At 38.4% G+C, this 18,744-nt stretch overlaps 1 protein-coding gene across 1 annotated transcript; it reads right to left on the bottom strand.

Moving 5' to 3' along the window:
* Positions 1-15,256: 15,256 nt before the first annotated feature.
* Positions 15,257-16,571, bottom strand: LOC109154379 (uncharacterized mitochondrial protein AtMg00810-like). The gene is made up of 2 exons (XM_019302183.1): positions 16,289-16,571; positions 15,257-16,206 (listed from the first exon to the last, which is right to left on the bottom strand). The coding sequence occupies exons 1-2, from the start codon at positions 16,569-16,571 to the stop codon at positions 15,257-15,259; spliced, it is 1,233 nt and encodes a 410-aa protein (XP_019157728.1).
* Between the last annotated feature and the right edge of the window lie 2,173 nt (positions 16,572-18,744).

The following is an 18,744-nucleotide window of genomic DNA, read 5'->3' as shown; positions in this document are numbered from 1 at the left end:
GATAGTTGAGGCGGAGGATGAGAGTGGAAACCTTATGGTATCATTTTTATAGGTTACCTTGACAGGCATTGTGGGTTGTAGAGGAGGCAGAGCAGGACATGCAGGTTGAATTCCTTTATGTTTCTTAACAGTAACTTGTACATGTTGTTTTTGGTTGAGAGTGCAATAGGGCATTTTTCCCTTGTGATTTGGCCATCTATTAATGCCAAAGTCCCGACATGCTCGCTTCAATGTAGATGTGCTAACTGCACAATATAATACAATGGGAGATTAAAGAAAAGCAAATGTGTCTATGACAATATATGAAAAAACTGTAGTGTTAGCTCACCTTTAAGAGTTTTAGCAGCAGAATCGCGACTCTTACCAAACAGTTGTTGAAGAACCTGGTGGGTAATTCCATGATCTTTCTCCCACCTGCTGATAGTGTCGGTTTTCTCTGAACCATTGTTTCCACCTTTGGCATGAATGCTATTGTTTAACTCAACAACATTATTTGTTTCTTCATTTGTTGCACTGGATTTGGAAATATGGCCTTCACATGGTGAGTTCAGTTCCATCATCCTGCATTCTGCTTCATGTACTGCTGGCAAAATGGTATCAGTATGATGACTCTTTGCTAACTTTCCAGCAAGCCTCTTAAGGTTGTCTAGCAACTGCCTTTTCAAACTATTCTGATGCTGAGGTTCTGGGGACGTCAAATCGAAGTGTGCTATAATTGGTTGCACACTATTGGAAGTATCCCCAAACTGGTTTTCCAAAAATTCAAGCACGGCACTACTGTGCACACCACATAGACCACTTGGTGGATGAGTAACTGATTTTTGTTCAATCCGCGCTCCCCTGATGCCTAATTCAACATCTACTAAATTGAAGGTAATACACTTACATTTCCAGAAAAGATTATCATCTGTATCCGCCACCAACGGCAATCCATTTTTCATTGCCCGTGCAAAATTATTGAACCAAAACTCGTTGTGGGAGAAAAGTTCAGAATCCACAGCATTCCATGTAGCTATAATCTTCACTTTTCTTTCCTTATTATGCAATTCATGACCCACACTATACGCTCCATCATCCCAAAATCTATATGGCTCAAAACTCCCTCCTAGGAAATGGGAATCACCGGACGGCGTGGAAAAGTAGTTCATCCTTGGGGGACTCGTGCTCAGCATCATTCCTCCCCCCATATCGGTGTGGAAATCGGGCGTAAGGAACAACGCTTCTTCACCAGAAAAGTTCATCCTTGGCCTTGGGGGACTCATCATTATTCCTCCCGCCGTGTTGACCAGTAAATTGGGCATAGGGAACAGCAATCCTTCATCAGAAAAGTTGATCCCTGACCTTGGGGGGCTCATCGTCGTTTCTCCTGCCATTTCCAACAGCAAATCGCAGTCTGTATTACCAGAATCTGTTTGTAGATGATGGAAAACACTAGTCGTCTCACCTTTTTCACTCATTTCCGACTCTGTCAATGCCGCCGCCGCAGCAGCAGCATTCTCGGCGGTCGTAACAGGGTTCCAGGTGAGAGCGCCATATGGTGGCGGTTGAGCTTGTTCCGCCAGTCCCTGAGATGCCAAATCTTCAGCAGAGGGGTCAATCAACGATGATGCATCATCATTCTCAACTACTCTCATTGCTGAATTTGAGTGATGTGAGAGATTGATTTGGTGGAAAATGTTTAATTTCGGCTTTGCTGGTTGACTTGTGGATTAGATTAGCGTCGAGTCGCCCATCTATATATATAATAAGGAATTATTAAGGATGACGCCATTGCCGGCTTCCCCTTTGAACCTTTTTTTTTTAACAAACCCCGTTGAACCTTTTGAACCTTAAACCTTTCCGTCCTTTTATAGTAGCAAGGGTTGTCAACCATGACAACGACTATTTGTTAATCACATAATTTAATTAAAAAAAACTGTTACATGAACCTCAAAAATCTACCACAAAGTTTACCTCTACTTGTGTCAAATTTGAGTGAAGGAAGAAAAAAAGTGAAAGGATAAATATTATGACTCTCTATTAAAGTAAAAAATAAAAGTATGAATTAGAAGAAGTATTTCTACATATACTTCCAATAAAAGTTGAAAGTATATTTTTGAGAGTTCATAAAATATTTTTGGAATTAGAAATACATGTAAAATTACTCATTAAATTATTATATTATAAAGAATTGAAAAATTTTATGATCTATTTACATATTTAATTTTTTTTATTTAATTCAAATTTTGGGGTGATCATTATAGTCTTGCCACATGATCTCAACACATCCAAACCGTGCAATAATTCCGAATCACAGGTCACGGTAATCCAATCATCTTCCTCATCTTGATACTTGATAGAAAAATTTTCTAGTGATATTTTCAACTTTGTTTTCAATTGCTCCTCCAAATATTTCATAGTTGAGGATGATGAGGGTGGAAACCTTAAGGTATCATTTTTATAGATTACCTTGACAAACATTATGCTGTTACACTGGCTTGTATTTGTGGCTTGTAGAGGAGGCAGAGCAAGACATGCAGGTTGAATTCTTTTATGTTTCTTAGCAGCTTGTACATGTTGTTTTTGGTTGAGAGAACAATTGGGCCTTTTTTTCCTTGTGATTTGGCCTTCTATTGATGCCAAAGTCCTGACATGCTCGCTTCAATGTAGATGTGCTAACTGCACAATATAATACAATGGGAGATTAAAGAAAAACAAATGTGTGTATGACAATATATGATAAAATTGTGAGTTAATTCCATCAATGGTCTTCTAACTATTGTGATTTTTCAAAATTGGTCATCGTCTTTTAATTTGGACAAAAAAGACCCTTTGACTTTTAGATTTGTTCCAACATTGGTCCTTCCATTAACTTTCAGTTTGTTAGGCGTTAGTGTAGGGACTAAAATGGTCATTTCATCTAATTACTTTCTTTTTCCTCATGTTCTAATTGACAAACGATTTCTGGATGGATTTCAATGAATGTATTTCCGGTTGCCGAGAGCCCAAAGACTGCGCTCTTCTCCGAGAAGACTATCTCGAGTGTCTCCACCACTCCAAAGAGTATCAGCGCAGGAATCGGATATACAAGGAAGAGCAGCGTCAACTAAGAGCAGCTGTATAGAAGGACAAGGCAGATGAAAATGGTGGTGGAACTCATCATTGATTGACATTTTTCCTTTATTGTTATGGTTTTAGCCATTGTGACCAACATGGAATGTTGACAGCAACATCTGTCATTGGTTGCTTGCCAAGTTGGACTACTAAATGCCAAGTAATCAAAATAATCTATCATTCGGTTTCCATTTATAATACATGAATACACGTGTTTATACTGCAGTTTGTTTAAAAAAACAAAAACAAAAAAAAAACAAAAAAAAAAAAAAACAAAACAAAACATCTTAAATCAAGCAAGGTGAAATGTCAATCCTAGAATGGAAGGAGGCCTTTGAGATTAGATCTAGGGTTAGTATGTTAGACTAAATATATATCACATGCATATAATATGTGATACACGACCGACTTCCCAGCCATAGTTCTTGAGACGGTTAAGCAATCCGGACTGCTGCAGAGATAACGGGTATTTTGTCTCTCACTTTACTCAGCTCTCTCTAGATGGTGTATGAGGTATGTAATGTGAGCAGTGAGAGGACTAGTGACCTTATATAACCACTGGCCATCATTGTGGTTGTATGTCTTTAGGTCTCCTAAACCCTAACTAGACTCCTAATCATATATAATGGTAGTCTAACTATTAGGTTATTAGTGTTGCACCACATATCAAATACTTAATATTATCATAACTTATCCTAATGTTATAATAATAGTAACGGATAAAACGTTACATTGTCCCACTTGGTGCAAGCACTACCACTCAATAACAGAAAAACACCAACCATAATGATATGTTCTCATTAGCGCGAGTAGTATCCATTATGATCAAATGCAAACTGCCATTGAGCACTTAATTAGGAAACAAAACCCAATGAAATAAACCCTATGTTTATTCCAAGTCCCTGAACTACATTTTCTCATCAATATAAAGCAAATGAAGGTGTACACACTTAATTGAGAAAATGTCTGAATGTTAAAGAATTTTATTGAAACTGAATGTATATATACAAATTACAAATTGGGTGAAAGTCACATTTTCTGAATCAGATCTTTGAATTTAAATGGAGGCAAGCCTTTAGTCAAGGGATCTGCTAACATCAACTCAGTATGAATGTGTTCAATGAATATAACTTTAATTTTGACACGCTCCCTAATTGCTAAGAACTTGATGTCGATGTTCTTAGTTCGACTCCCACTTTTGTAGTTCTTAGCTAGGAAGACTACAGCTGAGTTGTCACAGTAGACTTTCAATGGCTTAGATATAGAATCCATAATTCTAATCCCAGAGATAAAATTCTTTAGCCAAACACCCTATGAAGTAGCCTCGAAACAGGAAACGAACTCGGCTTCCATGGTAGAAGTAGCTATTAAGGACTGTTTAACACTTCTCCATGAGATAGCCCACCGGCCATAATGAAGACGCACCCTGAAGTTGATTTTCGAGAATCAACATAGCCAGCGAAGTCCGCGTCTGAATAACCGACAAAATCTAAATTGTCCGTCTGCCTAAACCCAAGCTTTTATCCTTTGGTTCCTTTGAGATACCTTAGAACCTTCTTTACAGCTCTCTAATGGTCTAACCCCAGATTGTGCTGGTAACGCCCTAGCATTCCAACCGCAAAAGCAATATCCGGCCTCGTACATACTTGAATATATCCAAGACATCCAACTGTTGCAACATAAGGGATGTTCTCCATGGATTCTTTCTCCAAATCATTTTTCGGACATTGGTCCAAACTAAATTTATCCCCCTTAGCTATGGGAGCAGTGTTTGGTGAAAAATTTTGCATATGAAATCTCTCTAAAACTTTGTTTATATAGGTTTCTTGAGATAAACCCGGTATACCACGGGACCTATCTCTATGAATTTTAATGCCAATAACATAAGAGGCATCACCCATATCCTTCATATCAAAGTTCTTAGAAAGGAATTGTTTCACATCACGAAGCATCCCCTTATCATTGGTGGCAAGTAAGATGTCATCCACATATAAAACAAGAAAGCAAATTTACTCCCACTCACCTTTTGGTATATACAATTATCTAAGGGATTTTCAACAAAACCAAATGAAGAAATTACCCCATCGAACTTGATATACCATTGACGGGAGGCTTGTTTTTAACCGTATATGGATTTCTTAAGCTTACATACTAAATGCTCACCACCCCTAGAAGAGAAACTTTCAGGTTGTTTCATATAAACCTTCTCTTCTAGATCACCATTAAGGAAAGCGCTTTTCACATCCATTTGTTGTAACTCAAGATTAAAATGTGCAACTAATGCTAGAATGATCCGAAGTGAATCTTTCTTTGATACATGAGAAAAGGTTTCCTTGTAATCGATTCCTTCTTTTTGAGTAAATCCCTTGGCAACAAGTCGGGCTTTGTATCTCTTAATGGCCTTGGCCCCATTAGGCAACTCAACAAGATCTCAAACTTCATTGTCCTTCATGGAATTCATTTCATCCTTCATGGCTTCTAACCATAAGTTAGACTGTGCACAATTTGTGGCTTGAGAGAATGTTTCAGGATCATTTTCGGACCCTATGTCAGATTCTTGTAGATACGAAACATAATAACTAGGAACTGCTGATCGCCTTATCCGAGTAGACCGTCTTAAGGCTGGACCCTCATCGCCTAGTACAGGCTGCGGGGCAACTACCTCTTCAGGAACTGGTAGCAGTTCTTGAATTGGTTCAGTCTGCATCGGCTTAGAATCTTGATGTATATCCTGAGTTGGTTCAACCATTGGATCGAAATCTAGTTTAGGCGGTTGCTGTAAATTCTGAACTGGTTCTTCCAAAGGCTTATCCTCAACAGTTTGTGGAATCTCAACGGTAGGTGGTATATCTGCAGGCAGAACTAAAGGAGCACTGCGGATAAGTACAACCCCACCAGATGATGTAGAAGGTTGAGAGTCAATATGATCGAAGGAAGGAACTAAGTCCTTAAACCGATCACTCCCACTAATCAAGTCATCTTCAAGAAATTTAACGTTCCTTGATTCCAATATCCTAGTAGTATGAGATAGACAATAGAATCTATAACCCTTAGAAGATTGTGCATATCCAATAAAGAAAGCACTAATCATCCTTGGGTCAAGTTTCTTCTCGTGTGGATTATATATCCTCACCTCAAACGGACATCCCCAAACACGCATATGTTGCAAACTCGGTTTCCAACCTTTGAATAACTCAAACGGTGTCTTAGGGACAGCCTTGGTTGGAACACGATTTAATATATACGTTTCCGTCTTAAGTGCTTCATCCCACAACGACTTAGGAAGCTTAGAGTTGCTAAGCATACTCCGCACCATATCCAGAAGGGTCCAGTTTCTTCTTTCGGCTACACCATTTTGGTCCGGAGAACAAAGCATGCTGTATTGGGCAACAATCCCATGTTCTTGAAGAAACTTAGCAAATGGACCAGGTGCTTGTCCATTCCCAGTATATCTACCATAGTATTCACCACCCCTATCAGACCTAACTATGTGTATTTTCCTGTTACATTGGTTTTCAACTTAAACTTTAAATGATTTAAAGGCATCCAATGCTTCATGTTTATGATGAAGAAAATACACATAGGAAAATCTTGAAAAGTCATCAATAAAGGTGATGAAATATTTTTGACCAGGTATTGTCATGTCAGGATAACATATGTCAGTATGAATAATTTCCAACAACGTTGAACTTCTATTGGCACCTTTCTTTGACTTGTTTGTCTGCTTACCCTTAATGCAGTCAATGCAAGTCTCAAAGTTAGTATAGTCTAGAGTAGAAATTACTCCATCCTTTACTAACCTTTTAATACGCTCAAGGGAGATATGACCTAATCTCCGATGCCACAACATTGAGGAATTGTCGTTAATACTGCACCGTTTGGTGCTGTTTCGAACATGTAAAGAATTGTAAATTGAATCATTCTTTAATCTAAGACGGAAAAGACCATCAGACAATGTACCAGTACCAACACAAGTAAAATAATGAAATAACTTGAAATCATTGGTATTAAATTCAAAAGAATATCTGAAGGGTACAAGTCTAGATACTTAAACTAAGTTCCTAGAAAAACTAGGAACATAAAATGTCTTTTCTAACGTCAATACAAAACCATTGTCCAAAACTAAATTGCAAACTCCGACAGCTTCTACTGGTGATGCAATCTTGTTTCCAGAGAAGATGCTACACTTAGTTCCCGACGGTTGTCTCAATTTTGTCATATCCTGCAAAGAGTTTGCAATATGGATTGTTGAACCAGAGTCAACCCACCAGGAATTAGTATTAACTTCTGACATGTTAGATCCGAAACAAACAAAAGAAGAGGAAATGCTACCTTTTTGGGACATCCATTTATGAAACTTGATACAATATTTCTACATGTGTCCCTTCTTTTTACAAAAGAAACACTTTTGTATCTTCTTAATGTCTGATTTAGGGGTTAGTTTCCCCTTAGCAGCCATGGTAAGTCCCTTAGGTTTTCCAGACTTTCTCTTAGGCCTTGTTGTGGCCATAAAAGCACTTTCCCCAAGCTTTGTCATAAGCCTTGTTTCCTCTTGAGTACACATGGTAATCAATTGATTGATAGACCATTCTTCCTTATGTGTATTATAGGAAATTTTAAATGCATTATAGTCTTGAGATAGGGTATTTAGTGCAAAATGCACCACAAAGGCATCTAGAAGAATAATTTTCAACTTCTTTAATTGAGCCGCAATGTCCCTGAGTTGCATGATGTGTTTCCGCGATCCCTTGACAGTGGAAAGACGCATATTGATAAACTTCATTATCAGGGTACTTGCCAAAGATTTGTTCACGTCAACAAATTGCTCATCAATGGCCTTGAGTAATGGCTTAATGTCCTCAATTTCATCGACGGGACCACGAATCTCTTTGGCAATTTTGGATTTAATGAGGAATACGCCCAAGCGATTGGTTGTTGCCCATCGCTCTATAACGTTTTTTGTTCCTCAGTGCTTTCCGCAGTAAGCTCAGGAGGCTTCTCATTGCGGATAGCATAATCAAACCCTAATATTCCCAAATTCAATAGAACAACATCTTTCCACTCTTTCTGATTATCATCATTAAGGATAGGAATATCAATAGTTATTGATTGAGTGATTGGAAGAGCGACTGTAAAAAGAAAATTGAAAGCTTGGTTAGAATTTTTTCGAGGCACAAAATTAGAGAGAGATACTGAAGTACATAATATTACCAATGTAAAATTATGCAAAAGATAAATTCGGATGCCATAAAAATTGTCTGTGGGCTAAATTTTTACGCATAATGAATTTACCAAAACCAAATGATGGAAACGGAATGGGTGCGATTTTAATTTTCCACCCTTAATGACAAAACTACCAAAACTATATGCCGATACATAATCCCTGTAGGAAAATTATGATCATAGTATGGTATTTCATCCTAATTAACCCTACAAATATAACAAAATTGCATGTGGGCTAAATTTTGCCATATCAAGCAGAATTAACTACAATATTCTTGCCTTTAACTTTATGTGAGTAAAACTTAATATGTAATTTTGGTAAATTAAAGATGTTATGGCTACTCTTTAATTAACCAAAAAACATAATCACATTAGCAAGAAAGCCTAATAAACAAACAAATTAAACCAAAATATGATAGACAATCCTTAGGTATACTCCCAGGAAAGTTGGTCGAGACGAAACTCGGTTAAAAACCAACTCCTTAGACAGAGTAGTGTCGCAAGGGGACTAGTAGCAACAAGGCTTTTAAGCCACGGCCATAGAACTAGTATTCCTCCCCAAGAAACTTTCCTAATTCATGTGTTCTCATTTTTGAAGTAAAATCGTTTGAAAGATCTAAAGAGTGTAGTTTCACCTATGGATAAGGCTTTGAATAGGGTAAACTACGAATTTTTTATGTACTTTATGTGCTTTAGGAACTTTATAAAACACGAGTGGAGTAATAACTGAAGAGTAAATAATAATATGCATAATCTAACCTGAAAGTCACTAATTCACCTAAAAGCTACTAAATCATGCATAGCATATAATTCAGACCTAAAAGGCTCTAAATTTTTCTTAATGAACATGCTTTTCTATAGACATAATTATAACAGTCAAATAATTAATGCAATAAAGAGATAAATAGCATGCTCAGATTATGCACATTACTCACAAATACTCCACAATTAAATTGCAACACTTAATACAATTTAAATTGAAAAACATTATTAATTTAAAATTCAACTGAAAAATTAAAACTGAATAATTATTCAAAGTTGAATAATAATTTAATAATAGACTTAATAAAAAAAATTCAATTGGATAATTAATTTAGAAGAAGTCCATATATGATGAAGATATTAAACTAAATGAATTGATGTACTCTAAATATCAATTCAGGTTTAGCCCAAAACCAAAACATGCCCAGATTTAATTATTATTAATTTTTTTTAATAGGAGCCAAGGTCTGACCCAATTGGGCCAGACCCGGCCCAAACCTTCAATCATCATCCATCTTCATTCATCATCTTCCCTACGTTCAGCCTAGCAGCAGCGCAAAGGCCAAAAAGAAATTTTTGGCGAAGCAGCGAAGAGGCCAAACAAAAAATTAATTATTCAATTTAATTTTTTTGTTTTTGTTTTTTTTTTTAATGCTGAATACACTTAATTTCCAACAGTGTAGACATACAATTGTATACAAATATTTAAATATGTATCTCAATTATACAAAGTATACAACATATTCAAAAAATTATATGTAATTAAAAAGAACCAGGCAGAGATTATTTATGGCGACTGATACCAACTGTTGGACTAAATATATATCACATGCATATAATATGTGATACAGGACCGACTAACCTTCAGCCATAGTTCTTGAGACAGTTGAGCAATCCGGACTGCTGCAGAGATAACGAGTATTTTGTCTCTCACTTTACTCAGCTCTCTCTAAATGGCGTATGGGGTATGTAATGTGAGCAGTGAGAGGACTAGTGACCTTATATAACCACTGGCCATCATTGTGGTTGTATGTCTTTAGGTCTCCTAAACCCTAACTAGACTCCTAATCATAATGGTAGTCTAGCTATTAGGTTATTAGTGTTGCACCACATATCAAATACTTAATATTATCATAACTTATCCTAATGTTATAATAATAGTAACGGATAAAACGTTACATAGTATGCAACAAAAAGAGTTTTCATTTGTTTGCAGAAGATACAAAAGAAGTTCATCTCTAAGCTTAATTCAGAGAACACTAAAATGCTAGACGGATCACATCGGAAAGATTTAATTTCACTGGAAATACTATAATACACGTTGACTAGAATTCGAAGACAATAGCGAACAATCCCTATGCTTGAAATTCAAAATCAGAGGCCCAGGGCTTTCTTCATTTTGGAAACGGCAGTGGAATTGAGGGATCTCTGCATCGAAGGAGAGGATGAGGAGGGAGGAATTGGAGTTGGACGATGGCGAGGGAGATCCGTCCATAGAGGAGGGAATGTAGGTGAGGGCTTTGCCGATAGAGGTGCGACATGCTGCAACGAAGATTGCGTAGGCAGTCTCACGGATGTCAGGGGCGGTGAGCGTCGGAGTTAGGTCGCCAAATGGGGATGGGAGCAGGCGAGTGGCGACAGGTAGAAGCTGGTAGTGCTGGTGCCGGAGCAGCGGGAGTTAGCGGAGGATATAATGGCAGCAGCCGGTGGCTGATGCTGTGGAAGAGAATAAGTCTCTCTTAGAGTACCCAAACATTTGATCTCTGAAGAGAGATGCCATTAGAGAGAGAAAGAGAGGAGTTACTCTATGGTGGAAGAAAGTAGATAAACTGAGAAAAGGAAAGTGTAGCTTCTGCATTTGTTATTTTCTTTTATTTATCTATTTATTTATTTTTATCCTACCTAGTTAAGGAAATGACCATTTTAACCCCTAAACTAACACCTATGAGACGGAAGGTTAATGGAAGGACCAATGTTGAAATAAATATGAAAGTCAATGGACCTTTTTGTCCAAATTAAAAGACGAGAACTAATTTTGAAAAATGGCAATAATTAAAGGACCATTGCTGGAATTGAATTAACTCATAAAATTGTACTACCACATTAAATATATGATAAAAGTGTACTATTAGCTCACCTTTAAGAGTTTTAGCAGCATCATCGACTCTTACGAAACAGTTGTTGAAGAAAGGAGGGTAATTCCATGCTCTTTCTCCCACCTGCTGATAGTGTTGGTTTTCTGTGAACTACTGTTCCACCTTTGGCATTAATGTCATTATTTAACTAAACAACATTATTTCTTTCTTCATTTGTCGCACTGGATTCGGGAATGTGGGCTTCAGAAGATGAGTCCTGTTGTAGCAACATCCCTCCCCTCTCTGCAGCATTATATTGTGCTTTTAGTGCAGGCCAAACGTCAGTAGTATGATTCTCATCCGAGGCAGTACCAACTTCTTCTAATGAGCATCTAGTGATGCCAAAGTCCCGACGTGCTCGCTTGAATATAGATAGGCTAACTGCACAATGGAGGGAGATTCCAAGTAAACAAAGGTGTCTGTGAGAAACTATTCAAGTAAGCAAAAACCAAACCACCACTGTATACTACGAAACTACTACCCCATAAAATATATGATAAAACTGATAGCTCACCTTTAAGAGCATCACGACGACTCTTACCAAACAGTGGTTCAGGAACCTTGCGGGAAATCTAATGATCTTTCTGCCACCGTATCAATGAAGTCGACCTTTTTTCTTCTAGTTGTTTCTTCCTATGGCATCAGTTCTTTTTAACCCAACAACAACAAAGTTTCTTTCTTCATTTGTTGCACTGGATTTGGGAATATGGCCTTCACATGGTGAGTCCAGTTGCATCATCCTGCATTCTGCTTCAAGTAGTGCTGGCAAAATGCTAACACTATGATTCTTTTGGGAGGCAGTGCCAACTTCTTCTTCTTGTTGTAAATACCGCAACTTGATTTCTTCCCCACTCAGTAACTCTAAAAGCCCTGTCTAAACAAGCCTCTCAAAGTGGTCTAAAAACTGCCTTTCCAAACTATTCAGATGCTGCATTTCTAGGAATGTCCTTCCAAAGTAGAGCAATAAGTGCATCTTTGTATTAACGGAGGAGGGATCATCATTTACCGAAATGCCAAAGGAATAATTTTTTGTCCATAAATACAACAGCAGGCTTACTACCACATCCAGTAACTCCAAAACCACATTCCAACGATGCGTTTTTGAGCAGAATGCATACCGCCATTGGTGACTAACTGAGATCTGTTCCATTATCATCCCTCCGCAGCTTTCTAGCTCAAGTGCTTGCGAACTGCAAACATCATAATTCTTTTCGGAGGAAAATTCAACTTGTAAATATGCAGCTGCCTGCTTGACATTTAGGCGCATTTTTATCATTTGTTCTCCATTTCCTAACTCTATAACCATATTTTGACACAGCCATTCCAAGCTGAGCAGACAGGGCGTGGCTTACAAGAATGGAGCAATTTGAAACTATCGAAACTCCTGTTTTTTCTTGCAAGTATTAGCGGAATGCAAAAATTACCCTTTAACTCCTCAACATCTTCTAAAAAAAATAAAACTAAGGTGTACAACTGCTCTAAAGTAGAACAATCTGAGCAGATCAATTCGATCATTTATTTGTGGATAAGTAACTGAGTTTTGTTCCATCATCCCTCCCATACTCTTTGTTTTAAGGTCTACCACAATATATTTATTTTCCCCGGAAACATTTATATACGCCAGCGGCAGTATTTTTTCCTTTTCAAGAAACTCAACTAACCTTATAGTCATATTCGGAAAAAACTTCTCGGGGAGGAAAAGCCCAGTACCCATTACAACAAAGCAAAGCATCATTACTAATTGCACATCCTGTAACTCATGAACCTGTTGAGTTTGTCTCATATATGGATTAGGAATAAGTGTTTGTCTCAAGAGTAGGAGTGAAACGGGTAGACCTATTGTATAGGGATTGGATGCCTATAAATATATTGGTTGTATCCCTAAAGAGTTGTGTCACCACTATTACCATCACTATGAATAAGAGTATTGTTTCACTGCCGTGGATGTAGGCACATTGCCGAACCACGTAAATCTTATCTTCTTTACCTTTCTGCCATTATTATTTTTCTTATTCTTGTTAATCTCAACAAATTGGTATCAGAGCACTGTTGAGATGTCCAAATCAAGTACAAAATTCGAGATATCAAAGTTTGATGGTATAGGGAATTTTGGGCTATGGCAGTCTAGGGTAATGAATTTGTTGGCATACCAGGGCCTTCTGAAAACCATGAATGCGGAAAAGCCAACTAATCTAGAAGAGGCTGATTGGGAGGAGTTGAAGAAGCAGGAAGCTGAATTTGTTGGCATACCAGGGCCTTCTGAAAACCATGAATGCGGAAAAGCCAACTAATCTAGAAGAGGCTGATTGGGAGGAGTTGAAGAAGCAGGAAGCTATGAACGTGGTTCATGCGGATGACTCTTATTATAGTGAAGGTGATGTTCTAGCGGTAACTAGTAACAAGTTCGAATATTGTTTGGACTTGTTGGGCGTTTCTAGATGCTAGATGAGAAGGTGGTGAGGGGCGCTGTGGTGTTGGGCAGCGCGAATACCAGGAGGGGTCGTGGACCTGGTATCGATATGGGTCAATATTGGTATCGGTATGGGTCGGGCTTGTCATGAGTCACAGCTGGTATGGGCCGGGCTTGGCATGAGTCACGACTGGTATGGGCGGACACTTCAGGATGAAGCAGTTCGTGAACATGCACAGGGAAACATATGATGCTGCGTGGTGCGTGTTGCTGACCAGTGGTAATTGCTGGTTAGTGGAGCATTGGGCAAGGCACACGGGTTTAGTGTGACTTTGCAGGGGCGCTGTTGTGTTGGGGCAGCGTGGATACCAGGAGGGGATATGGACCTGGTATGGGCCGGATGCAGGAAGTCAGCTGAACGGGGCAGTTAGCATGAGTCGCGGCGGTATAACAAGTCGACGGCTGAGGGGCGAATGGCTTGGAACAAAGTGGTTCGTGTACATGCACTGGGTAACGTTTGATGCTGCGTATGCATATGGCTGGCTTGTTGGGATGAACATGGTTGTTCCTACCCATGTGTATATGTGAGATAAGTTTTTTTCTCCTAAGGGGCATAATTGTGAAGGTGGAGATGGTGAGATAAGTCTTTTCTCCTAAGAGACATATTTGCTAAGGTGGAGATTTGTTGAGTTATCTTTTTCTCCTAAAGGACATATTTGCGAAGGTGGAGATAGTCTTTTCTCCTAAAAGGGCATATATGTGAAGGTGGAGATAGTGAGATAAGTCTTTTCTCCTAAAGAGCATATTCGTCAAGGTGGAGATTTGTTGAGTTATCTTTTCTCCTAAAGAACATATTCGCTAAGGTGGAGATTGTTGACTTTGTCTCATATATGGATTAGGAATAAGTGTTTGTCTCATACTAGGAGTAGGAGTGAAACGGGTAGACCTATTGTATAGGAATTGGATGCCTATAAATATATTGGTTGTATCCCTAAAGAGTTGTGTCACCACTATTACCATCACTATGAATAAGAGTATTGTTTCACTCCCGTGGATGTAGGCACATTGCCGAACCACGTAAATCTTGTCTTCTTTACCTTTCTGCCATTATTATTTTTCTTGTTCTTGTTAATCTCAACAGAACCACACTATACTCTCCATCATCCAGCAATCTATATGGGTCAAAACTACCTCCTAGGGAATGGGAATCATCGGACGGCAATGAATGGTTCATCATCGTTGGTGAACTCAGTCATCATTCCTCCTGCCAATTGGAAGCACTCATCTACATTATTAACAGAGTGATCATCACTTGATGAACTCACTCGAATTACAATGGAAAAAAGAAAGGGAAAGCTTTATTCATCTCTGAACAAGAAATGTGGTCTATATTGTTCATTAGGATATCAAAACTGCAAAGATAATTGGAAAAAGAACACTTACAACAAGAAGGGAAAGCTGAGGCTTATATATGAGACTTAACCAAAAGCTAACTAACTAACAGCTCATTAACTAACTAAGGGAAATTACAGAAAAGCCCTTGCTAGGAAAATAACTGCTAGTGAACTACAATTGCTGAGTCTTCTAGTGAACTGGCTTCATCATCTGCCATGCTTCATCCCCCCCCCCCCCTTTAAGCTGGAGAGTGAAGGTCCTGAAGTCCCAGCTTAGAATGGAAAACCTCAAATAGGGTAATAGGTAGAGCCTTAGTGAGGCCATCTGCAATCTGTTTGTGAGAAGGAATATGCATCAATTTAATCACTCCTTCATGTACCTTTTGTCTAACAACATGGAAGTCAATTTCAATATGTTTAGTACGCTCATGGAAAACATGATTTCCTCCAATAGCCACTGCAGACTTATTATCACAGAATAGAGGTATAGTTGTGTTCTTATTGACTTTCAAATCTGCTAAAAGATAAAGGAGCCGCTGAATTTCACAGACAGTGGTGGCTAAGGCCTTGTACTCTGCTTCAGAAGATGACCTGGAAATGGTAGCTTGTTTCTTTGTCTTCCAAGATATGAGAGAGTCTCCAAGGAAAACACAGAAACCTGTTATGGACTTCCTTGTTTCAGCACAAGTGGCCCAGTCTGAGTCACAAAAACCTTGCAATTTCAGCTCAGAGTTAGAAGAGTAATACAGAACCTTTCTAGGTGAACCCTTAAGGTATCTTAGCAGTCTATGTGCTGCAACAAGATGAGTGTCTCTTGGTTTATCAACATATTGACTGAGCTGCTGTACAGAATAAGATATGCCAGGCCTTGTATTTGTTAGGTATAGTAGCTTTCCAACTAACCTCCTATAGGACTCTGGATTGTCAATCAGAATTCCTTCAGAACTGGTGACTTTTGATCCTGGTGTGCAAGGTGTCTTTGCTAGTTTGGCATCTAAAAAGCCATTTTCTTGCAGTATCTCTAGAGTGTACTTTCTTTGGCATAGGTTAATACCACTGGGAGTTCTAAGGGCTTCAATCCCCAAGAAGTAGTTGAGCTGTCCAAGATCCTTTATTTTGTAGAGAGTGTTTAGCATACCTTTGATCCTTCTTATCTCACCAGAATCTGTGCCTTCCACAAGTATGTCATCTACATACACAAGTAGGGCAGTGAAGGAATTATTATAGGACTTTGTAAATAAAGAAGGATCAGCTAAAGGATTGCTGAAAACCATCTGCTTCTAAAGACTTTGTGAGCTTGGAATTCCACTGTCTACTGGCTTGCCTCAAACCATACAGAGATTTTAACAGCTTACAGACCTGATTAGGCTTACCACCCTTAAACCCTGGAGGTAGATTCATATAGACCTCCTCATACAAATCACCATGCAAGAAAGCATTGTTGATGTCAAGCTGTTGGACATCCCATCCTTTAGTAGCTGCTATGGCTAGAAAGGTCTTGATGGTGGTCATTCTGGCCACAGGTGAAAATGTTTCCATGTAATCCACCCCCATTCGCTGAGTGTAACCTTTTGCAACTAGCCTGGCCTTATATCTCTCTACTGTCTCATCTGTCCTATGCTTTCTTTATATACCCATCTGCAACCTATAGATGTCTTTCCTTTAGGCATATCAGTCAAGATCCAAGTGTTAGTCTGGTTTAAAGCATCTATTTCAGATTGCATAGCTTTCTTCCATTCATCACGCTGGACAGCTTCATGATATGATTGTGGCTCATTGACAGATGTAACAGATAAAGCACATGCCCTATGTTCAGGGGACAAATTTTCATGAGTGATGAAATTCTCTATAGGATGGGGAGAATACTTTTCAACAGTCCTTTTCCCTACCATCAGTTGGCAGTAATAGTCATTGAGCCTGTGGGGAACAGCCCTTGACCTTGTGGACCTTCTAGGATGTTGCTGATTCTCATGATCCTCTGAGGAGTGAGTTTTATCAGTGGGAACTGAGGCCTCCTCACCATTTGATTCAGCCTCATCACTGGAAGGCAAGGTATTTGAGCCAGTATTTCTTCTAGTGCTTCTTTCAGGACTGTTTCTACTTCTGGAGTCAGCAGAATGAGTATCTTCTGTCATGCATCCATCATTTATGAGGCTCCTTATGTGTTCCAGAGGAGTGGACATGGCTTGTTCCTCAATTGAGACTGGAATAAGAGGTAATGTAGGATTACAGAACTCACTTGCAGGAGTGGATGCATGTGGAATTTCTTGACTTTTGAAGGGGAAAGCCTGCTCATAGAACTTTACATCTCTGGAAACAAAAATAAGTTTGTCAGTAAGATCATACAACATATACCCCTTTTATAGCTGGAAAGACTAAAAAAATGCCATTTCTAGCCCTAGACTCCATCTTATTCCTTCCTTGAGAAATGGTAGCTGCAAAACACAAATAGCCAAAGGTTCTGAGCTGTGTATAGTCCATTTCATTCCCAGTCAACAATTTCAAAGGAGAACTTCCATTAAGAACATCTGTAGGGAGTCTATTTATGAGGTAGGAGGCATGCAACACACAATGCCCCCAAAACTCCAAAGGCAGACCAGACTGGAATCTCAAGGACCTGGCTATGTTCAATATATGCTGGTGTTTTCTCTCCACAACCCCATTCTGTTGGGGAGTATAAACACAAGATTTTTGATGCACCATCCCCTTTTCATCATAGAAGGCATCCATTATGAACTCAGTTCCATTGTTAGTCCTTACTGTTTTGATCTTAGCAAAAAATTTGTGTAAAGACATAGTTATAGAATCTCTGAAAGGCAGACTTAACTTGTGACTTATTTCTCAACATGTATAACCAGGTGAACCTGCTATAGTCATCAACAATGCTCAGAAAATAGTGTTCCCCTTCAAGAGTGGAACAGAAAAAGGACCCCACACATCCATATGAATTAGTTCAAAACATTGTTGAGCTCTAGTTGTTCTAATAGGAAATGCAGACCTTTTGTGTTTGGCCAGATGACAGACATCACATATAAAACCACATTGTTTCTGCAACTGTAATGAATCAGATTTTATTTCATTCAGAAGAGGAATTTTATTAATGGGATAGTGTCCCAATCTATTTTGCCACAACTGAATTGTCAAACTATTACATTGAGAATTACTTTTATCTAAGGACTGAATCTGCTTCTTAACAGGGGGGTCTGAACCAGCTACAATCCATTTTTTTCCTTAGCAAAACCAGCCATGGTTCCAAGAGGCCCCTGAATATCACAATAATCAGCATCCATCACAAGCCTACATCCTGACTGTTTGGCCAATTTACTGACAGATATGATATTGAAGGTAAAGGAGGGAACATATAGAACATTTTCCAACAGCAGCCCCTTATCAAATTTAACCTGCCCCATATGTGTGACACTCACAACTTCACCATTTTGCAATTTAACAGAAATTCCATCAATCTTGCAGCACTCATCAAAAAATTGTAAAGAACATGTAATATGGTCTGTAGCACCTTGATAGGCATATTTTACACTCATATTTTAGGTACATCTTTATAATAATTTTGTAATAGTTATTTAATATTATCTTATAATTAGTTCTTTTTAATATATAATATATAATATATAAAATATATAATACATATTACGTACTATACTAATATATACATATATTTATTACGTATATATATGCATTATATATATATATATATATATATATATAT

The sequence above is a fragment of the Ipomoea nil genome, unplaced genomic scaffold (assembly GCF_001879475.1).
Source record: "Ipomoea nil cultivar Tokyo-kokei standard unplaced genomic scaffold, Asagao_1.1 scaffold2647, whole genome shotgun sequence".
Lineage (NCBI taxonomy): Eukaryota > Viridiplantae > Streptophyta > Magnoliopsida > Solanales > Convolvulaceae > Ipomoea > Ipomoea nil.
The sequence above is the reverse complement of the archived record's forward strand: the minus strand, read 5'-3'. Positions and strand labels throughout refer to the sequence as shown.